Source organism: Vombatus ursinus, unplaced genomic scaffold, assembly GCF_900497805.2.
Source record: "Vombatus ursinus unplaced genomic scaffold, bare-nosed wombat genome assembly UNPS02014830.1, whole genome shotgun sequence".
NCBI classification, from domain to species: Eukaryota; Metazoa; Chordata; class Mammalia; order Diprotodontia; family Vombatidae; genus Vombatus; species Vombatus ursinus.
The window spans coordinates 14,428,834-14,453,405 of NW_020954608.1; the positions used below are offsets into that span (position 1 = coordinate 14,428,834).

Consider the following 24,572-nt stretch of genomic DNA (forward strand, 5'->3'; position numbering starts at 1 on the left):
CCCCCCCCCCCCCCCCCCCCCCCCCCCCCCCCCCCCCCCCCCGCTAATCCCTAGTCAGATGCCAATTTTCTCCTGGAAATAATCCAACCTCCATTTCTCTTTAAGGTCCCTGATAGTTAATTCACAGGTAATCTTACTGCCTCCATAACCCAAAATTTTTATTTTGACCATAGTGGTGTTTTGCTGATTGAACGGGAGGAAGAGGTGTGTATTTTCTATGAAAAAATAAACATTCAAGAGATGATGAAGAGAAATGGAGATATTGAGTTACATATATTGGAAGAAAAACTCAGATTTCTGAAGCTGAAAATTGCTGAGAGGAAAAGAAAGATTTATGTGTCCCAGAAAATGTTGCCACTGAAGAGAACTTTGAACATGGAAATAGCAGTCCTCCAGATTCAGGTGGGAAATGCTTCAAGTGAGATGTTTGTAGAAGTGTTTAGTTTTTTTTTTCTCTGTCTTTACTAACTTTTAAGTTGTGCTGCTGTGTATTGAAAGTACAGCATTGTATGTGAGGTCCTATTATGTGACTTCTCATATGTTAACCTATCTACCCTATTGAAAATAACAGTGTAGCTCATGGGTATGTGTGTGTGTGTGTGTGTGTATGTGTTTGAAAGCATTTCTGATTGAAAGCAACCTCTCAGGCCTAGGTAATAACATGTTTTGGTTTTTAGTTGTTTTTTTTTTTTAAATACATTTTCTTGATGCCTTGTGTTTTTACATCAGTTTTTTTTTCCCCTCCTGGATCTTAATTCGTCCCCCCCATTTGAACCCTCCTTTCTAACAAAGAAAAACAGTCAAAATTTCCACAATTATTCTCATTTTTCTTCTTTCACTGCATAAATTTCTATTACTTTTTCCATGTTTCTCTGATTTCCTCATACTAATAACTTCTTACTGCACAATATCATTTTCATTCACCATAGTTGCCATTCCTCAGTTGATGGATGCCCGTGTTATTTCCAGTTCATTGATACCACAAAAAAAGTACTTTTTCTGAATTTTTAGAATACACTCTGTACCTGTATTTCTACTGTCTTCTTGTGGTATATACCCAATGGTAGGAATACTGGGTCAAAGGGTATGAAAAGTTTAGTCCATTTGCTTGCATAATTCTAAACTATTTCCCAAAACATTTGGGCCTGTTCACAGCTTAATCAACACTGTATTAGCATTCCCTGTCTCCCTCCAACCTCCCTCCCCAATACTAACTTTTTCCATTTTTTTGTAAATGCATAAGGTACAGAGTAAACTCTAAAGTTATTTTATTTTCCATTTCTCTTAGTAATGACTCAGAGCATATTCTGATATGGCTGTTGATAGTTTGAGATTTTTTTGAAAACTCTTTGTTCATATTCTTTTTACCACTTATCTCTTGGGAAATGCCTCTCCATCATTTTGTCAATTGCCTTGTATTTTTATATCAGAATTTTGTGATATTTAATGCAAAGGTTTTTTCCATTTAGCACATTTTATTTTTAGAAAACAACACTGTTGAAGATATCGAAGTTGGATGCTTCTAAGCTTGTTCTACAACATTAAAACTTTCTATATTTTTACCAAGTATTTATTTAATAAAGCTGTAACCTTTTTCCTACTGTAGCTTTAATTACCTTAGCCAAAGAATCTTGTTTATTTCTGATTTCTGCTATTCTTAGGAAAGGCCTTAGGTAGTAATTCTTTTCCTATTAAGCTCACTATCCTTTGAAGCTAGAACTTTGTTTATAATTCATTTTTTATTTACCTGTAGTCACAGCCATTAGTAACACCAGTTGAAGAGGGCTTTACCCCAGGGAGCCAACATCAAGAGGAGCATTTTTCCTGCCACACCTCACTTTTGGTTCCTCTGCCAGTCCATGCAGGAGTCACCTACAAGTCACCCCACTGACATCCTATCATTCCCCTACCTCAAAGCGGGGCAATTAGACTCTCCGTGGAATGGGCCACTCCCTCTCGTGATGAGATTGTGCCCTGGTTGGACTGTTTGCTGCACTGCCCCTTCCACCATGACCTCTCACGCCCCCACAACTGTTCTTGCCTCAAACAAAAGATTCCTTTGCCAATATTTTATAGCCTAGCCTTTAGCACACTGTTTTCTCTAAATATAATGCCTTTACATTACCTATCCCCTGTGCCATGAATGTTCTTGATGAGGATCAGTTGGGCACCAGAAATGACGAGATTCAGGGGCACCCCAAAATGTTGGGGTACAAGGTCATCTCAAAATAATTTTCTTAGGCTATCTCCAAATCAAGGCATTTATTCAGGTAACACAACACACCAAGCAGGCTCCTCTGCCCCTTAAGGGAGATGCAGCTTAAGGGAGATGCCAGCTTAAGAGGGGGTGGCAGCCCCCAAAGGGAGACAGCTGCTTCAGGGAGATGCCTCCTTAAAGGAGATGCCCCCCATTAAGGGAGATGCCCACTTAAGGGGGACACCTACTAAAGGGAGATGCCCATCAAGGGAGACCCCAGCTTAAGGGAGATGAGTTCTTAAGAGAGATGCCCACTAAGGGAGATGCCCCTTAAGAACACCCTCCAATTAAGGAAGACATCCACTAGCCAGGAGAGGTTAGGGATTCTTATAGAGGAGAACCTGTCCTGGGCAGGGAGATGAGGTAATCAGGGGCAATAGTTCAGAGTTTTGGGCATTATCTATTATCATTATTATTATTATTATTATTATTATTATTCCATTGTTCAGCCCCAGTTAGTTTGGTATTTCATTGACCAGCCTACTTGAATCTCATTGTCTCTTAAAGTGTCTTTAAGTAGTACTTGAGATAATGGGCTTCTCATTGACCACTCTATTTGAATATCATCATCTCCTTCCTCAAGAAGTAGGCACCCAAATTCATTGGGGAAAAAGGGCAAGGGTCATGCATTCCTCATCACTCTGACCCCTCACTTCGACCATCTTAGTTTCCCTGGCTCCCTTCAAGGCTTAGCCCATATCCTACCTTCTGCAGGAGGCTGTTCCTGGCACCTCAGCTACTAATTCCTTCCCTTCTCAGAAGGCCTTCCAGTACTCCGTATCTATCTTGTAGGCACCTAGATATTCATATGGTATCTACCCCCATTAAAATATAAATGCCTTAAAGGTAGAGACTGCTTTTCTTTGACTCCCTAGCACTTCCCAGGTACATAATAGGTGCTTAATAAATGTTTATTGACTAAATTGACAATTTAAATCATAATTTAAACATTACAAGGATTCTAAGCACAACTGAGACGTACTTTTGTTCACTGCAAGTTTTTATCAACTTTTTCATAAAGAAAATATGGTTACACTATATTTTCTATCTAATGGTTGGGCAACCTGATTTTTAATTCTGGTATTTCATAGTATGAACAAGTAGTAATTCCTAGCATTCTTTTTGAGGTTTTCTAAAATGTCACATTTGCTTTTGACCCTATCACTGGATTACAGTTTGTTGTTGCTGCTTTCTGACATTAGTTATGGTGCAGCATTCCGCATCTTGGGAGAGCTTGCTAGAATGGAACTTATGACTCATAGCTATAGAATACTCTCTTTGGGCAAAAATGTCTGTGCCCTCTTTGTATCTGAAATTGTTCACTGGCTATTTATAAAAGCCAGTGACAGATGTTTTAAGTATAACTTGCTCAAAACCAGAGATTGCTTGTCATCTGATGCACAGTAAATTGCTCATTAGAGATGGTTCAAAAGTCATCGTTCAGCTAGTATCTTAAAGAAAATTAGTTGAGACATCTAAGAAAAAAGTCATATAGTTTCCTTCTTTCAGAATAAGCCACACTCTATTTCATTTTTGAAAATGACGCTGCTAACTCACCAGCAAGATAAATACGTTTTGAGTTGTTTCCAAGAGTGACTATGGATTTGCACTGAGCCAACAGGACGCTCCCTTTCACTTGCCCTCGTGGTGATGGCATTTTCAATTTGCTTAGACATATCATTTGGCTTTAAAACAGAATTTCGAACTACAGAGTTCAAACTGGATTATAGAATATTTCAAAGCTTACCCAAGCTTCATTTGAATCGATGTCCATCCAATGGACCTAACCAGCCAGACAAAATGCCTTGTTATATAGTAAATTCCACTTTAAAAAATCCTATGCCTCAAATTTTCCTGGATAATCCAGGCTGGTTTTTAGGTTTCAGTTGATTCATTCATAAGAGAAATGGTAGTATTTCCCTTGTAGACCCTTCCCACCTAAAAGGATTTCCTATTCAGATACCTCATAAAAACAACAACAGATATCTTATCATTTCTCTTGAGCATTTGTTTATGAGTAAATTGGGCTTGAGACATTCATGAAATAGGGGGGAAAGCACTCAATTTGGAGTCAAAAGACTCAAATTCGAATCTAAATCTGCTATTACCTTTGTGATCTTGAACTTTTTTCCTGGAGCATGTATCCAAGACATTATGGAAAAACCTCCAAAAATTTGTCATATGAAATGACTTATTTCTGATAAATTCACATGGGAACAAATTATACTGCCAGAAAAAATCTATAAAGCATTGCCATAAAGTATGCCCCAACTGACTATCCAGGAAAACCTTCATTTGTAAATGTCTATAAGCTTCATAAGGTCAGAGACTTAAACTTTATCTATACCCCATGGTCTAGCACAATTCCCTGTGTTGTAGTTTGGAGTGATAGGAACACCAAAATGTAAGGATATGGGGCAAGTCTGCCTGTAAAGAATTCAACCGGGGGCAGTTAGGTGGTACAGTGGATAGAGCACCGGCCCTGGAGTCAGTTCAAATCAGGCCTCAGACACATAATACACATAATAGTTACTAGCTGTGTGACCCTGGGCAAGTCACTTAACCCCATTGCTTAGCAAAAACAAAAAACAAAAAACAAAAAAAAGTAATTCAACCCACTCAAGCCTTCTTTAAGTCTAGGTAGCAAGGTTTATTATAATGCCAATAGGAGTGGGCAGAGTTCCTTAGTGAATCTGCAATTTACTGGGGATGAGAATGATACTTTTATACAAAAAAAAAATGACTGTATAAGATTTGGATAGGATTAAGGAGTGGTATATGCAAGTAGTCTGGGCTGGGCCAAGATGGACTGTGAAAGGACTGTCAAATAAGCTAATTAAGTTATCTAGGTGGGCTGGGGTGGGCCAATTGCTTTGGGCAGAGGCTCAAGGATATGGGCTGCTGAAATGTATGTGAAAATTCAGGGACTGCGTTGCTTTCAAAGACATGGTTTTTTTCCCTTTTAGGGTTCAGGTCCCATCCCCCCATCATCTGGACATAGTATATAATTAATAAGTGATTGATGAGTTGAATATAATAGAAAAAAGAATGCAATCATTGCTGATGATTATGAATTCTTGAGCAAGAAACCAAGACTTTGAAAGCACAGGTGGTGTTTTCTTTGCTGTTGTTGAACAACAGCAAGAATTTCAAGATTTTTGAAGTAAACATTTGGGTAAAATTGTATCTTAGAAAAGAATTTGGATTTATGGATCACAGGTAAAATATAGGAATTATGGGATCCAGGCTAGAGATAGTCATGCCAATTTAAAAGTCCTTTAAGCTGAAAATGACAGAAAGAAAACTGCTCACCAAGATGATTACCATGAAAACTAGCTATCACATAACAAGAAAAATAGTAAAAAAAAATAAAAAAGCCTCAATTCAAGAAAAGAGCAAGCAATAAAACCAATTAGTTTTAGATATCTATGCACTAATATATGATGTATAGGTAATAGGCACCTTGAACTAGAAATCCAGGTACAAAAAACATGTTGCTGAGGCTAGGTAGGATGACATTAATGGCTGGAATATGGCTCTGGAAGATTATCCTTTATTCAAAGGGAACAGGATAAGTAAAAGGGAAGGCAGGAAGAGAGTAGTATTATATGTTTAACAGAGTGTTCCCTTCATGAATTTGACTGAATGATCTTGCAGTGAACCTTGTTTGGAACATTTGATAGGCATATTTTGCTGTAGAGTATGGCCTCTTAGTTGGAGGACATAGACAGCATCTAATTAGGTCTCAGAGCCTGAGACTGCATCAAAATAAATGAGAAGAATGAGACTTCCTCCCTTGTGTTTCCTAAAGGGTAGGTAGGTCTGAGTGACTAGAGCTGAACCAAGATGATTTAATTGGCTGACTCTTAGAAGGATGAACTCTTCTTGCTCAAGGAGCTACTCCTCTGAACTGGCCTATAAATAAGAGGCAGGAGATGTGTAGATGTACAATCAACTAGGCAACTCTCTTTTTACTGTCTTTCAAAAGTAGGTCAATGAATGATGTATAAATGAGTGATAATGCATTTATTAAGCACTTATTATTTGCAAAGCACTGGGGATACAAATTAAAAAAGACAGTGCTGATGTCAAGGATTTCACATTCTAATAGGAGAAGACAAAACATAGAGAAAATTTCAGCTGCAAGTTAGGTGGAAAGGCCTAGTGGTCCTTAGGGTTCAGTGGCAAAGCAAATGGTAATGCAGCTTATTTAGTGTGATTTCCAGTGATAAAATCCTATCTATTTCTGATGTTAAACAATCTGAAAAAGCCAAGGATGTTGGGGGCAAGAGTTCTGCTTGCAGAAGAGGCATTTGACAGGTCAAATCTCTACAAGAGTTAATCTGTAATTGATGGGGGGAGTGGAGGGAGGCAGGAAGGTCCCTTGGGCATACCTACCCATTAGTGACAGTTGGTCAGTAGTTGGTGGTGGTGAAGGCATGGATGAGGGGCCCCTTCTCCATTAGGTTTTCTCCCTTCAATTTTATCTGTGGAAGCAGGACTGGTGGTTTCTTAATCTGAATCACCCCAGGGGATGGACTACTCAAAACTTTTGCATAAACCATCTCTTTAGGAAAATGGCTAACCAACCCAAGGAAGTCAAAGACAGAGGAAAAGATCCTATATAACCAAAGTATATTTACAGAAACACTTTCTTTTTTAGTAGCAAGGAACTGGAAAGTAGCACTCATTGATTTGCAAAGGACTGAACGAATTGTGGCATATGGATATGATGGCATATTATTCTATAAGAAATTACAAATATAAAGAATTCAAGGAAACTAGGGAGGACTTGTATAAATTGACAGAGAAGGAAATAGAACTAGGAGAAAAAGTACACTATTACTAAAATAAAGGAAAACAACACTGAAAGATTATATAACTAATCAATGAAGCAATCAATTGTTATTTCAGAGAACTGATGGCAAAACATTCTCCGACCTTTGGCAGGGAGACAGTGGCCTATAGGTGCAGAATAAGACATTTTTCCTTTCATGGCCAAAATATCATAGACCTAGAGTTAGACATGTTTGGTTTAAACGGACATATTCTTGGCAAAAGAATCTTCTACTGCTGGGGTGGGGGTGGGAGTCTTAGGAAATCCCAATGACGTATATGTGTGTGTGTGTGTGTGTGTGTGTGTGTGTGTGTGTGTGTGTGTGTGATATACACATGTGTACATATATTAGTGAATATATATGCATATGTATACATATATATGTGTGTGTGTGTATGTGTGTGTCTGTATGTATATGAATCTATATGTATATGTTGACCAGGCAGTAGGGTCACTCTTTTTTTTTTCTTATTTTTTAATTAATTTATTTTGATTCATCAACAATCACTTCCATATGCTTTTGAGTTTAAAATTTTTCTCCCTCTTCCTCCCCACAACCCTCCCCAAGATGGTGCACAATCTGATACAGGCTATACATATACATTCATATTAAACATATTTTCACCTTAGTGATGTTGTAAGTAAGAATTAGAACCAATAGGAGAAACCAACAGAAAAAGGAAACAGAACTCAACAGAAGAAAAAAATAACAAATAGTATGCTTCGATCTGCATTCAAACTCCATAGTTCTTTCTTTGGATGTGGATAGCATTTTCCATCACAAGGCCTTTGGAGATGTCTTAGATCTTTGTATTGCTGGGAAGGGTTAAGTTGATCAATATTAGTCATCACACAACGTGGCTGTTATTGTGTACAACGTTCTCCTGGTTCTACTCACTTCACTCAGCATCAGACCATACAAGTCTTTCCAGATTTTTCTGAAGTCTACCTGTTCATCACTTCTTATAGCACAATAGTATTCCATTACATTCATATACCACAACTTGTTCAGTCATTCCCCAATTGATGGGCATCCTCTCAATTTCCAATTCTTTGCCACCACAAAAAGAGCTGCTATAAATATTTTTGTACACATGGGTCCTTTTCCCATTTGTGTGATTCTTTGGGAGCTAGCCCTAGAAGTACTATTGCTCGGTCAAAAGATATGCACATTTTTATAGCCCTATGTGCATAGTTCCAAATTGCTCTCCAAAATGGTTGGATCATTTCACAACTCCACCAACAATGCATTAGTGTTCCAATTTTCTCACATCTTCTCCAACATTTATAATTTTCTTGTTTTGTCATCTTGGCCAATCTAATAGGTGTGATGTGGTACCTCAGAGTTGTTTTGATTTGCATTTCTCTAATCAATAGGGCCATTCTTAATAAGAAAGATGTTTAGCCTTTTGTTCTACCATCCAAACTACTTCTGGGTTCATTCCATATTTCATTGGTCCGGACTCCAACAAGTTTATCTAGAACTAAATTTTGTACCAACTGTACCCATATCTCCTCTTAGATGTATCATGGAATAATAGAAAGATTTCTGAACTTTCAGTCAGGAAGATCTAGGCTGAAATTATTCACCTGACATATATTAGCTATGTGACTGTGGGCAAATCACTCAAGACTTCTGAGGTTCATTTTCCTCTTTTGTAAAAGGGAATATAATAATATCTATGATACCTACCTCATAGCTGCTGTGAGGATTAAAAATATATATTTAAAATATATCCTATATATTTTAAATATATATGTATATAGGATATATATGGATATATTTTAAATATATATAGGATATGTATTATATATTTAATATATATTAAATATATAATATATGTAATATATTAAATATATATCCTATATATATAAATGTATATAGGATATATTTTAAATGTATATGTGTATACTCATTTGGGGTTTTCTTGGCAGAGATACTGGAATAGTTTGCCATTTCCTTCTCCAGCTCATTTTACAGATGAGGAGCTCAGGCAAAACAGAGTTAAGTGACTTGCCCAGGGTCACACAGCCAGTAAGTATGTGAGGTCAGATTTGAACTCAGGTCTTCCTGACTCCAGGACCCATAGTCTATCTACTGTGCCCCATATATGTGTACATATACATACACATAGTGATTTGTAAACCTTAAAATACTACATAAATATCAACTCATTATTAGAGATGACAAGAAGAATTTACCTTTAAGGCTATCCTGTACTCATGGAGGCAGCAAATCCTCCTTGATACCTGATCTATTGGAAGGTCTATGGACTTGCATCACTTGCATGTCCCAAGTCTCTTAAAGACTTTCTACTTACAAAAATTTGCCTGTCTAAAACCTCAGAAGATGTGAAGGTGCCATGGGAGAATGGATCATGAGTCAAACTCACCAGCCTGGATGTGGCCTGGCTGTGGTTCAATCTCCCTTCCAGAATACAAGGTTGTTGTAGGCAGGAAGGCATCAATAATAATTATTTGCATTTATAGAATGCTTTAATTTATATGAATCACTTTAGAAACATCTCATTTGAAGCTCACAATAACCCTATGAGGCAGGTACTCTACGTATTATTAGCCCCATTTTACTGATGATAAAACTGAGGGTCAGAAAGGTTATTGCCCATGGTCACACAATGTATAGGTGTCCGAGTTGGTACTCCTGCCCAGCTCTTCCCACGTCTAAGTCCAAAATTCCATCCACTAAATCTCAAACATCGGGCCCCAGTGGGCAGTAAATCTCACCAGTGAGTGCTACTGAACCAGATTAAAATGTAATTGGGAAATGCTTAACAAAATAAATAAAAATGCAATATAACATCGATAATGTTAGTTTGTGGTTTTCTAAGTTAGTATGCTGCTGGCAGGAATCAACTCCTGTTTGAGTTTGACCCCACTGCACTGTATCACACTGACTTGCCAAGAATAAATTGTCCCTTGACAAAAATTTCTGCTGCCTCAGCTCCTCCTGCTCTGGTTTGCTGATCTCTAGTCACAATCTTTGCTTGAAATGCTTATCTAGTCTCACGGCCCTTAGGAATTGCACCATTAGTCTCTGACTTGTTTACACTTGAATGGAGCCACAGCAACCACTGACTGCCTGACTCCCTATCTTAGGATACCTGGTGCACCTGGCTGCATCAATGCCCCAGTCCTGCCCCAGCTCCTGCTACACCCAATGAAACAGAATTTACATAGGGATTACCTTTAGCCTTTGGGTCCCCACAATCACTGCTTCAAGTAGCCATTATTAGTGCTTAGAAACAAGATGGAACTCTCAGTCGCTAACATTGTTTATAGAAACATGAAACTAGAAGGTTGCCAATAATAACAATAATAATAATACTTCTGTGGTAGTTATTAAATATTTTTTCGTGTTTAATAAAAGCAGTAATCCTAAGTGAAATAGGAATGCCTTCGATATTCAACGGCTAAATAATAAAATAATAAAAGCCACGCATTCATTCATTCACACTACACATTCACTACCATTGTGAGCCTTCCAGTAACTATTTGCATACAAATTAAAGTATATTATTGAACAGAAATTCAGCCAGAGTCAGTGTTAAGATTTTGGGTAGAAAACTTCCTCGATATGAACTTAATTAACTGGTTGTATACCCTGACCAGGGATGCCTGCCTTTAAAAACAATGTGAAATTTTTAAATTTAAGTTATTTTTGGCTCTGCAAATGGCCATGCTAGTTCCTTGCCATATGCTATTACTTGTTGCAGAATCTTTCTCCAAAGTCTTCTACTTTGGTGCAACATTTTAGTAAAAAATTATCCCTAAGATTTATGTTGTTTTTCTAAGACTATTGTTCCAAAACAGCTTTTAATCCTCAAGCAATCCAGTCCAAGAAATATCACAAAGCAGATGCTTCATTTGCCTCTACTTTTAGAGAGATGTGACTTAGATACCTCTGGAAGCCACACTGTGCTTTAGTTTAAAAGAAAATTTTAGTACATGATAGGAGTGGGAAACCTTTTTCTCACTGGTCCATTTAGTCAACAAGTATTTATTAAGTACGTACTGTGAGCCAGAAAAAAAGGAGGACACAGAAAAATATAAAGCAACTTAATTTACTTTTTTTTAATTTTATGCAACATATAAAAGGTTAAGCTTACCTGAGTTTAGAAGTTAAAAAGAGGGCCAGGAAACCTATTACAAGCCCCTAATCCCAGCTCCAGGGAGGCAGAGGCTGGCAGATGTCTTGAGCTCAGGAGTTCTGAGTTGCAATGGGCTGGCTCTGCTGATCAGGTGTCTTCACTAAGTTCAGCATTCATATGGCAATTCCTGGGGACCAGGAACCCTAGGGGGCCACGGACTTGCCTAAGGAAGGATGTCCCCACCCAAGTTAGAGCAGGTGAAAGCTCTGATGGTGACCAGTACAAGTGATCAGGCCAATGAGCTACGCTCCACACTGCACTCTTCTGGGCAAGATAAGGAGACCCAGTCTTTTATTTTTTTTTTAATGTTAAAAATATGAAAGATACAAGTTAATTCAATGATACTTTAAAATATATTTCAACTCTATATTACGATAACTGGAGTCAGTGAGTGGCATAGTGGATAGAAAGCTGGCCTTGGAATCAGAAAGACCTGGAAGCCTACTTCTAACACATCCTGGCTCGGTGACACCTGGGCAGATTATTTACTTAAATTCTCTATCAGTGCTCTGGGGCACACTTGAAGACTTGGTTGCAGAAATGGTGTTATAATGGTACAGAGAGTTTCCTTAACTAGGTTTTTCCCGTCCTGATCCAGTCCTTATAAATACAATGATGAATGAAGGAGAGGATGGTGCATAGAAAGGAAATGAGGAGAAAAGAGAAATGGGGAGCAGGAGGGAGAAAAAGAAGGGGAGCGGAAAAGATTAAAGAGGGAACTTAACTTAAAGAGACAAAAAAGGAAAGAAAGCTGCACAGGGAGAGAAAAAGACACCTACCTATCATGGAAAGAGAGGGGAAGAGGAGGGAGAGCGGAGAGAGAGACAGAAAGAAGAAAGGGGGGGTAAGATGAAGACAGAGAAGGGAGGAAGGAAAGAAGAGGGAGAGTGGTAGGGGAGAGAGACACTTACTAGCTGTGTGACCTTGGGCAAGTCACGTAACTTCTGTTTGTCTCAGTTCCCTCATCTATAAAATGAAAGCACCTACCTCTCAGGGTTGTTATGAGGATCAAATCAGATAATAATTGTAAAGCACCTAGCACAGTGCGTGGCACATAATAGACTCTATGCAAAGTGTTAGCTATCATTATTATTATTAGACTGATCCCCAGAGCTAGGGAGAAAATTTGGAACTCAAAACTTTTTGAAAATGAATGTTAAAATTTGTCTTTACGTGTAATTAGAAAAAAATAAAATACTATAAAAAACAAACAATTGTTGAGCAAAAATAATTTTAAAATAAATGCTTCTTTTCTTGTTCAATAGTTCTCACAGTGTACAGACAGAATAAACTTTTTGGAGGCAAAATTTGTAAATCCTAGTGGAAAGAACAGAGCTCGCCTCCTGGGAGGAAAAGATCTAACTCTGAAGGAAATGATCAGCAAGATAGATCAGGTAAATACATCCTTTGTGCAAATTAGCCACTTGGTAATGTTTCATAAATAATTGTGATGCTGTTTTATATTAATTTATATAGACTGCCTGAATTTCTGGCAATCATATCTGTTTCCACATAACTTAGTAATGTGAATTTGAATTGTCTTCAACTAGTTCATTAGAAATCCTGCTTTCAACTTTTGCCAAGGAAACAAAAATCTTATAATGTAAAAGATGCCAAAGAACCTTTATTTGGTGGCCAAAAGGGGCAGCTTTGGTATCTTACATCAATTTGTTTGCCTCCCTATTGGAAAAATGCCAAGAGAATGAAACAATATAAAATAGTGAATGTTGAGGCTGGAGCAGAATTATTCTTATAGTAGGAAGCAGTCACACTGGACATCTGGAGACAGAAATATGGACAGAAAAGATGGTTCCTCAAAAATGGTTAACATACAAGTTGTTTGAATAGAGGTTAGTGGGTTATAATGACTCTATCCAGTCCCCAATTTGTAACACACATCTTACCCTTACCTAAGTACTACACTGGCCCCTGCACCAGGTGACCTAGTGGACCACAGGAATTCCCCCTTCTCTCCTCACTTGAATGCTTGAAATTTTCTTCCCTTTCCTTCTTCCCCTGCCACTCCTTGGAACACTACACACTGTTTGTGGTTCTCACTTCACCTCAGGGCCAATCTAGTATAGGATTTGAGGGGATAGGACTATAGATAAGAAAAGAGGAAAAGAGAGTAAACTCCCAAAGCCACATAAATCTCTTCTCCCTTTCTCCTGCCCCTGGGTCCCAGTGCTAATCTTGTCCAACAGTGTCCTAAACTCTATCCCATCTCCTCAGCCCTGCTACCCCATCACTCATGCTACTTCTGCTCTTCACCCAAGAATCTCTATCCTAATCTTTGATCCTCTGGTGAAATCTCCTGCTTTTAAAACCTCAGACCTTTCATGTACTCAAACGTACAGTTTTCCTTATACATGGAGTAAGTGAAAAAAAAAAGATAATGAAGCCTTTTACGCATCTCTTACTTGTTGGTAAAAATCCTAAAAGATTGTGTGCTTGCTTTAGGGACAGAAAAGTAGGAAAGAAACCGTAAGACTTCATCCTGTCCCACACTATGACCCAGAGAAGAAAGAAACCCTGGTTGGAAGGAACAGGTGATAGCAAAGGAGAATTAGAAAAGAAAGGGAATGACTGGAGAACCAGACTAGGCCTGAGCAGTATTCATGGAGGTTTACACTAGCAAAATGTTCTACCCCTATATAACTCCTTGCCCATTGCTTCTCTAAAAGGGTCTTCTCCCTCCCTCCTCATAGTCTTCTCTGCTCCCATTCCGCAGCTCCAAGCCCAGCCCCTGTCCCAGTCTTCACCTAAGAGTCCCTACTTTTGTGCCTGACTTTCCAAGCCCCAACCATTCTGGAGCCTCTGCCTGAGGCCACAGAGCCAAGCTCTATCTGAATGTCTATCACCACAGAGATATGCAATTGGCATTCCAAGCTGGAACTCTGCATTTTCCCAAAGATAGCATTACACATGGTGGTCATATTTTATAGAACCATTGGTACAATACCAACCTTCAAGTTTAACTGTACCTTCTATGTACAATAGTGTATTACTATACTGGCATAGTGAGTAAGCTCAAATATTTGAAAGGTTGTCATCTAGTCTCCACATGATTAGATCTGTTCTGTTTGATACTGGCAACAGAACTAGGGCTGATGGATGAAAGTTGCAGAGAGGCAAATTTTGGATCAATATAAAAAAAAACTTTATAATATTCAGAACTTTCCAGACAAAAAAATGGCCTCCCTCAGTAGGCAGTGAATTGCTTGTCACCTGTAGTCTTCCAAGTAAATGCTGAGTGACCACTTGTTGGGGATATTTAAAGAAGAATCCATGCTTCAATTAGAAGTTGGACAAGATGATCTCTGAGAACCCTTCTAATTCCAGAAGTCCATTATTCTAGTTATAGTATCAATTCAATAGGCTCTTGTGGGCTAATTGACATTGTTTCTTTGGTAAAATGTGTTCTGAATTATGTCTAGAATTTAAGAAAACAACCCATTCACAACTTGGAGACTACCTATAACTGGGTGTTTAAAAACCCATATGGATAAATTCACACACACACACACACACACACACACACACACACAGAGACATAAAACAAGTAACTTCAGAAATACTAAGAATGTGCAACAGGGGCCCAACTCTATACGGCAGCTGTGGCCTTGTTAGATTTACCTCTTCCTATTAATTATTTCCAAACTAGTTGGAATTCCATCTGGCAGAGAAAGAAGAAAAGCTGCTGGAGAAGGAGTTCATCTTTGAACAGGTCACTCGGCTCACAGACAGACTCCGGACCAGAACTCAGACCTGCAAGCAGGATACGCTGCTCTTGGCCAAAAAGGTTAGTTCCCGGATCCTGTGTCTCTCGTTCACTGCTTTTTTGTTGTCTACACGTGTTTTTCATAGAATTGTGGTCTCTTAGAGATAGAAGGCATCCTTTCATAATGTACAAATCCTTTCTGTATTATTCCTGGCAGATGGTTATTAGACACTGTTAGAACACTTACAGTGATAGAAAAAGTCCTGGGGTTTATGTCTGAGATTTAGAGGCACCTCACAGAAGAACTAGGCAATGCTGAAAGCAGGTGGCCTTTTCATTTGGTACTTGTAAGGGAGAACCATATGGCTTAGCTGCATACCCTGAAGGGATTGAGGTGGGGGAGACAGCAAGGGAAGCAGGAGGACAGCATCCACCACCACCCCTAACTTGGAGGAGCAGCTGACAGTTCCAAACAAGGGTGACCTATCAACTCTCAACACTTGGACCAGGACTGGAACCTTTAAAGTGGGACCAGAAAGCAGAGAAGGAAGACAACATCACTGAGCAGCTGGAGCACCAGGGTCTTCAGTAGCTCCCAAGAGGCAGCCAGGTCAATGGGAAGAACACTGACTTTGGAGCCAGGGGACATGGGCTCATATCATGCCTGTATCGGTACTACCTGTGTGACCTTGGGCAAGTCATTTATCCTCTCTGGGCCTCAGTTTCCTCATCTGTAAAATAAGGGAATTGGCCCAGATGGCCTCTAAAATCCCTTCCAGCTCCGAATCTATGACACAATTATCTTATAAGAGATCCCGTGATGTTTTTGCAAGAGGCAGATCCCTGGACTTGGCACATCTTTAAACCAGACAGTGGGTGAGATTCCTGGCTCTGCATTCACATTCTGCCTCAGGGCAGCTCAGAGACCAGGGATACTTGGGATCAAATTAGTTTGGGGATTTTGAGAAGTAGGAAATGAGTAAAGTAATGGACACTGATACAAATTGTCACCATTTCCTAAGGAATGTAAATCAATCACTACCATATGGAAACTGAAAGATCCTAGAAACTGCCCAGGCCAGCAAATCCTTGGTTTCCTTGGCAAGCAGAGAGTGGCAGCAGCTGTGTCTTTGCTAAAGGTGACACATTTTGAGGGTAATGTGGGATCAGTTCTCAAAATAACTGAGAGAGGTTTATACCAGAGGCTTAAAGGGAAAAAAACAGGAATCTTATTATTACCAAAAAGAAAAGAAAGCTACAAAAACATCAGTGTCTATTGATCCAGCTTGACAAAATCTTTATGAATAGAACCTACACAACTATTAATTATTATATGAAAGATTGCTCCGTATCACAAATTACAAGAGAAATAAATCAAAATAACTTTGAGTCTCATCTCACAACCAGCAAATTGTCAAAGATGACCTCAAAAAAAAAAAAGTAAAAATTCAGTGTTTGAGGAATTGTGGAAATTATGTTAAGAAACTTGCCAGTATATCCCTACCCTTTGACCCAGAAATCCCGCTGCTAGAAATATATAATACTCCAAAGTGGTCAATGAAAATAAAAATGCCCCATATACACATGTAACTCAAGGTTCAAGCCTGGAGTATTTGCATAAAACTCCCCTCATTGGGGAAGAGAATGAATTACTCAGTACTCTGTGCCTGCATGAGTTTGGGGAAGGAGAGATATTCCCTTGGCTTTGAGAAAAGCCTCACATGGTTCCAGAACTAGAGGGAGAGAAAGATTTTGGAAAGAAGCAGACATGTAGAGGAGCTGGCACTACAACATGTTCTTGAGTTCTAACATCTTCAAGACATTTCCAAGAATTTCTCCCTGCATGAGATCAGGAACTCCCAGCTGAGCTGAGCTATGTCACTACCAGTGGGAGAGCTCAATCACTCTGTGTATTGTCTGGTACATTCTAATTTTTATATTTCTCTGATTTCTCTTTGCTATCAGATTGGATAGGTAAGTTTGTTCACCATTTGGGATGGTCTTTGTGTAATTCTCATTTGAAGGGAAGAAAGTAAAGCCTTTGGCTATACTTGGAAACACTTCTTGTTCATTAAGGGATAGTGCCCAGAAAAGCAGCTTGACTCTAAAAATAATTTCCCATAAAATAGTGATGTTTAGAGGGACCAATAGATATAATTCTAGGCCAGCATCCCTTCTCAGAGAAGAACAGAGTGGGCCAGCCTTTGGCCCCAAATTCTTGCTCCTTTCCAAGCATGAATCAAAGTCTCCATTAGAAAGGCAAGGGGTAGGGCAAGGTTATGAGAGCCCAGAAATATCTATGTATGCCTCCCTGTGAACCTATGTGGACATACACATAACCCACATGGACAATAAAAAGACATTACCAAAATATTTATAACACCACTTTTTGTAGTAGTAAAGAACTGATACAAAGTAAAGGAAGCAGAACCAGGAATAGAATGTACACAATGACCACAACAATGTAAACGGAAACAACATCAATAAGATAAAATTGAATTTGAGAAATTATAATGATCAAGCTTGGCACCAAAGAAGAGATATGAGAATATACTTCCTTTTCTTCTTTTATAGTGGGAGGATCTACGGGTATGTAACACTGCATATAATGTTGAACTTTCTTCCCCTTCTTTTTTATTCTTTATAATAAAATGTGCCTCTCTAAGAAAGGGAAAGATATACTGAGTAATGTTAAGTGATGTAAAAATTAAAAATAACAATGACATTTTTTAAAAAAGAGAGGAACCAGGGCAGCTAGGTGGCACAGTGGATAGAGCACCAGTCCTGGAGTCAGGAGGACCTGAATTCAAATCTGGCCTCAGACACATAACACTCACTAGCTGTGTGACTCTGGGCAAGTCATTTAACCCCAATTGCCTCATATGAAAAAAAAAAAGAGGAACCTTCACATGCACCAAGGGCATTCCTGATGAAGGTAGGAAAGAGACTTTCATGAACAATATTCCACAGCACACTGCATCTTATCAATTGCACGGTTGACTGAAAGGTATAGAGGATACAGGATCCCACTTGTCTTTTTGCTGGTTGAATATAAAAAGGCTCTCTCCCAGTGCAATGCAATTTGATTTAACAAACATTTATTATGTACCTCCTAAGGGCAAGATAATGAGGATACAAAATTGGGGATACAAAATCTTGGTGGAATACAAATTGGGGATACAAAAGCTAAAATGAAGCAAGCTATGCCCTAAAGAATTTTGTTTCAGCGGGACAGTACAACATATACACAGATAAGCAGTGGCATTCTGGCACCACAAAGTGCTCAAAGTGGTTCCTGAGCTGATTGTTATCTTTTTATTTTGAGAATTTTTACCTCAGAAATCAGAAAACACTACAGATCAGGGCTTGATTTATTTTTTATTTATTATCTATAATTAACAAAGGGATGGAGAAAATATTAATAAAGCTGTTTTGGGGTTTGGGGTTTTTTTTTTATGAGGCAGTTGGGGTTAAGTGACTTGCCTAGGGTCACACAGCCAGTAAGTGTCAAGTGTCTGAGGCCAGATTTAAACTCAGGTCCTCCTGACTCCAGAGCTGGCGCTCTATCCACTGTGCCACCTAGCTGCCCCAAAAAGCTGATTTAAAAGTGTGTCATGGATGTGTTTGGTAGTTTTTTTCCCCCCCTGGAGAGCTGATTGTTAAATATTTTTCAATGTACCACTGCAGATAAGTACATAATAAGTATGTGTGTGTGGTGGAGGGTGGGGGGGGTAAATCAGTGAAGGCCTCATGTAGAAAGTGGCACTGGATTAGTGTCACAAAGGATGCTAAGAAGAGAATGCACAGAATCAGGAGCTTGGATGTAGTAGTTGCTGTTGGCCAGTTTGACTGAAATAGGGAGTATACAAAGTGGAGTAATATAAAATATGACTGGAAAAGTAGATGAGCATATCAACTAGCAAGCCTTTCCTGACAAGGGAGGACTTTTGTTTTAATTCAGTCATTTCAGTTGTGTCTGACTCTTTGTAATCCCATTTTTTCTTGGCGAAGGTACTGGAGTGGTTTGCCATTTCCTTCTCCAGCTCACTTTACAGGTGAGGAAACTGAGGCAAATAGGGTTTAAGTGACTTGCTCAGGGTCACACAACTAGAAAGTGTCTGAGGCCAGATTTGAACTCAGGAAGCTGAGTCTTCCTGACTTCAGGCCTGGCACTTTATCTACTGTGTCACCTGGCTACCCTAAGGGAGGGCTACAGCATTCTTAATGCATAGCTATGGGCTCTGAGATACCATCTTCTGCCCATACAGTCAACTTGAACCAGCAGAATGACCCAGGCTAAGATTAAGTCGATTATTTTAACCATTTTTGTCCTGGTACTGATTTAGCCCAAGTCAGCTATCTGATTTGGCGTTAGAAAATATCTCTTAACTTCTACTAAATATCTAATCAACAATTTGCTTTCCTGGAGGGTCGGAGCCAGGATGGCGGAGTGAAAGCAGTAACTTGCTTGAGCTCTCTCCCCAAACCCCTCCAAATACCTGTAAAAAAATTGCTCTAAACAAATTCTAAAGCAGCAGAACCCACAAAAAGACAGAATGAAACAAATTTCCAGCCCAAGACAACCTGGATGGTTGATCAGAAAGGTATATCACGCCAGGCAGGTAGAGGATGCAGTTCAGTGTGGGTGTGCAGGCTGCAGCGACTCTGGAGCAGGCCTCAGAGGACTGAATCGTGGGAAGCTGTGGTGGTTTCCAGACTTCTCAACTCATGAATACCAAAGACAACTTGTAAGGTCAGTGGGAAAAGTCTGTGACTACGGTGAGAGAGGAGCTAAGTCTCAGCGGCAAGTTCCGAGCATGGCCCTGGGGTGGCGGCTGCCTCCTGAGCTTCTGATCCACAGACTGAGGGGGAATCAAGTGACTGATCAGAGGGGGATTGCAGGGATCTCTTTGCCAGGGCTGAGGCAGGAATCTCTTGCTTTACCGGTGCTTGGATCTGGGTCACAGTTCTGAGGGGCGGTCCTGGGGCAAGGAGGAGCACTGGCATGGTGGAGCTTGTTGTGGTGGTGGAGAGGAAACATCTCACCCCTTGTCACACCACCTTGGAAGAACTGAAAACTTACAGGTCCCTAGAAGTATCTCTGAAAATAGCTGTACAAATCCCCAAAGCTTATGCATCGTACATTCTCCACATTGGAAGCAGACTCTTACCTTAACAATGAGTTTAAAACTCAAGTAATTTTTTTTTGTTTTGTTTTGTTTTTAATTTTTATTTTTAGGCAACTGGGGTTAAGTGATTTGCCCAGGGTCACACAGCTAGTAAGTGTCGAATGTTTGGTCTGAGGCCGGATTTGAACTCAGGTCCTCCTGACTTCAGGGCCGGTGCTCTATCCACTGTACCATCTAGCTGCCCCAAAACTCAAGTAATTGGCTGAGATCATGAGTAAGCAGCGCAAAAAGAGTCAGACTATATTATCTCACTTTGGTGACAAAGAAGATCAAAACATACAACCAGAAGAAGACAATAAAGTTAAAGGTCCTACATCCAAAGCCTCCAAGAAAAATGTGAATCAGTTCCAGGCCTTGGAAGAGCTCAAAAGGGATTTTGAGAAACAAGTAAGAGAAGTAGAGGAAAAACTAGGAAGAGAAATTAGAGTGATGCAAGAAAATCATGAAAAACAAGTCAACAGCTTGCTAAAGGAGACCCAAAAAATACTGAAGAAAATAACACCTTAAAAATAGCATAACCCAAATGACAAAAGAGGTCCAAAAAGCAAATGAGGAGAAGGATGCCCTAAAAAAGCAAAATTGGCCAAATGGAAAAGGAAGTCCAAAAAATTACTGAAGAAAATACTTCCTTAAATATTAGAATACAGCAATTGGAAGCTAGTGACTTTATGAGAAATCAAGACACTGTAAAAACAAATCCAAAAGAATGAAAAATTAGAAAACAATGTGAAATATCTCATTGGAAAAACAACTGACCTGGAAAATAGATCCAGGAGAGAGAGTTTAAAAATTATTGAACTATCTGAAAGCCATGATCAAAAAAAAGAGCCCAGACATCATCTTTCAAGAAATTATCAAGGAAAACTGCCTTGAACCAGAGGGCAAAATAGAAATGGAAAGAATCCACTGATCTCCTCCTGAAAGAGATCCCCAAAGGAAAACTCCTAGGAATATTGTAGCCAAATTCCAGAGTTCCCAGGTCAAGGAAAAAATATTACAAGGAGCCAGAAAGAAACAATTCAAGTACTGTGGAAACACCATCAGGATAACACAAGATTTAGCAGCTTCTACATTAAGGGACTTCAGGGCAAGGAATATAATATTCCGGAGGGCAAAGGAGATAGGATTACAAACAAGAATCACCTACCCAGCAAAACTGAGTATAATCCTTCAGGGGAAAAAATGGTCATTCAGTGAAATAGAGGACTTTCAAGCATTCTTGATGAAAAGACCAGAGCTGAATAGAAAATTTGACTTTCCAATACAAGACTCAAGTGGAACATGAAGAGGTAAACAGGAAAGAGAAATCATAAGAGACTTATTAAGGTTGAACTGTTTATATTCCTGCAGGGAAAGATGATGTTTGTAACTCATGAGTCCTTTGTCAGTATTAGGGTAGAGGGAGGAAAAAAAAATTATATGTATGTATAGATAGATAGATAGATAGATAGATAGATAGATAGATAGAGGGCACAGGGTGAGTTGAAGATGAAGGGGTGATATCTGGAAAATAAAATTAAGGGGTGAGAGAGGATTATACTGGGAGAAGTAGAATGAGGCAAAATATCTCACATGAAACAGACAAGAAAAGGCTTTTACAGTGGAGGGGAAATGGGGGAAGGTGAGAGGGAATGAGTGAATCTTATTCTCATAGGATTTGGCTTAAGGAAGGAATAACATACACAATGGGGTATGGAAATCTATTTTACCCTATAGGAAAATAAGGGGGGAATAAGAGAGATAAGAGAGCAGGGGGTTGATAAAGGGGAAGACAGATTGGAGGAGAGGATAATCAAAAGCAAACACTCTGAGGAGGGACAGGGTCAAAAGAGAGAATAGAATGGATGGGGGGCAGGACAGGATTCAGGGTAATAGAGTTAGTTTTTCACAGCATGTCTACTATGGAAGTGTTTTGCATAACTGCACATGTATAACCTATATTGAGTTGCTTGCCCTTTCAATGAGAGTGAGTGGGGAGGGAGGAAGGGAGAAAATTTGGAACTCAAAGTTTTAAAAACACATGTTTAAAAAAAATGTTTTCACATGCAACTGGGAAATAAGAAATACAGGAAATGGGGTACAGAAATCTATCCTGCCCTACAGGAAAATAGAAGGAGAAGGGGATAAGAGAAGGGGGGTTGAGATAGAAGGGAAGGCAGACTAGGGGATGGGGTATTCAGAATGCATGCCTTCTTGGGGTGGGGGGAGGGGTGAGATGGGGTGAAAACTTGGAACTCAAAATCTTGTGGAAGTTAATGTTGAAAACTAAAAATAAATAAATTTATTAATAAAAAAAATTTTTGAAAAAGCAATTTGCATTCCTAAAACCTGTTTTGGGGAATCCAGCCAATAAAACACCACAATAGCTGTTTCGGGATTGAGACAACAATGTTTCCTTCAGTTCCCAAGATACTCTCTGATTAGCATGTGAATTAATCCAAGGGCAAGAGCTAACAACTTCTACCCCAGTTCCACATTCCTACCTTTCCTACCTTGTTATGAATATCTGTCTTCAACAGAAGTAATTGCTGATTGTTTAGCATTCTAGCCAGAACAAGCTGGTTATCTCAGCCTTCAAAGAAGTGAAGTCACTGGTTACTCAAAAGACTTATGGTGTAGGTGTAAATGGGCAATAGAATAAAAACAAGAATGAATTGTGCAGGAGAAACTACCTATAGGATATCTTCATAGAGGTATAAGATGTAGTAAGAACATAGTCCACATGTTCTAATGCTTATCCACACTATGTCAGGATATCCAGGGTAGCGCTTCTTAAACCGTGGGTCATGACCCCCATATGGAGTCATGTAATTGAATGTGGGGGTCGTGAAAAATTTGGCAACAGTAAAAGTAAAAAAGAATGCTCAATGACCAAAAATTAATTCAAAATCAAACATGTAATGAATCTAAGTGTTTCTGGCAGCACTTGCTGTGTTGCATCGCACAACTTCACTGCAGCCTTGGTTCTGAACACACAACATGCATACTTTACACTGCGCATGCTGTCACACCATTCAACGCCAACAAATGCTGCCAAAAACACCTCGGCTCAGATTCAAGACTATTGTATGTTATGAACTGCAGTGTTTTTACTGTACATACACAATCATTAAATGATTTTTATCTTGGGGTTAGGACAGAATTTCCAACAGTTTCTGAAATGGCTTTCACATACTTCTGCTATTTTGTACTATGCATTTATGCGAAGCGGCATTCTCAGCATTGACAATTATAAAATCAAAGTATCATTCAACTCTGAAAAATGTTGAAGATGCTCTACATCCTGCAATATCAAATATTCCACCAAGATTTAGTTCTTTAAGTAAAAGTAAACAAGCACATTCATCTTATTAGTACGCAAATTTGCTTTCATCTTTAATAAGTGGTAAAATTACATATATACCAAAGAATCATTTTAAAATAAATTTATTATTTATTATCAGTAAATGTTTGATTTGTTCATCTGTTTTATATACCTATATACCCTGGGTTGTGTAAATATTTCTCAGGCGAAAAGGGGTCACGAGTAGAAAAAGTTTAAGCCCTGAAATAGGGAAGGTCTCCAGAATGTTGAGTGGACTAGAATGACATGACCAAAAGTCCCACGGGATAGGAAGGTGTACACAAGATGTGATATACTTCATTAGAGGGAGGCACTGGGTCACTGGGGATACAGATACAATAGTGAGATAGTTCCTGCCTTCAAGGAGCTAACAGTGTACTGGTGGGGTACAACATGTCTACAGACAAGTAAACACAGTCTAAGATGCAGTGATGGAAGGAGTAGGGGTGGGGTTGCCAACAGCTGGAGCAATCAGGAAAGGCTTCCTGAAGGAGGTGGCACTTTTGCTAAGCCTTGAAGAAAGCGAATGGTTCTCTGAAAGGTGCAGTTAAGAAGGTTGGATATTCCAAGTACGTGGGGATAGATAACCTGTGGAAAGGAACAGAGGTAGCAAATGGGATACTGGGGACTAGGGCCAATAAATAGGCCAGTTTGGATGAAGCGCAAAGTATATGAGAAAGAGAAAATTGCAATCAGCCTGAAAAGGAAGGCTAGAGGCAGACTGTGAAAAGCTTTAAATACCAAAGAGAGGAGTTTGTATCTTCTAATAGTTAGTGAGTCTTCTTGGGCAAAGTAGTGCTATGGTTAGACTTGGGTTTTAGGAAGATCAGTTAAAAATCTGTGTGGTGGGTGAATTGAGGAGAGCAGAAATTGGAATGGAGGGGAGGACAAGTCATTCTAATGCAAAAAAGCAGTCACTGAGTGCATACTATGTGCCAGGCACTGTAAGCACTAGAAGAAGGGCAAAAAGCAGTATTGTTTTCAGGAGCTCACAGGCTAAAGGGGGAAGAGAACATGTAAACAACTATGCAGGAACAAGGTATATGTGGGCTAAAT

At 39.2% G+C, this 24,572-nt stretch overlaps 1 protein-coding gene across 2 annotated transcripts in view; it reads left to right on the top strand.

Moving 5' to 3' along the window:
• Positions 1 to 24,572, top strand: part of CCDC146 (coiled-coil domain containing 146) — a 191,458-nt gene that overhangs the window by 160,959 nt on the left and 5,927 nt on the right. For both annotated transcript variants that reach the window (XM_027838605.1, XM_027838607.1), the window contains exons 15-17: positions 174 to 402; positions 12,529 to 12,657; positions 14,928 to 15,065. In XM_027838605.1, the coding sequence (XP_027694406.1) occupies positions 174 to 402; positions 12,529 to 12,657; positions 14,928 to 15,065 (496 nt within the window). The remainder of the gene's footprint in view (positions 1 to 173; positions 403 to 12,528; positions 12,658 to 14,927; positions 15,066 to 24,572) is intronic.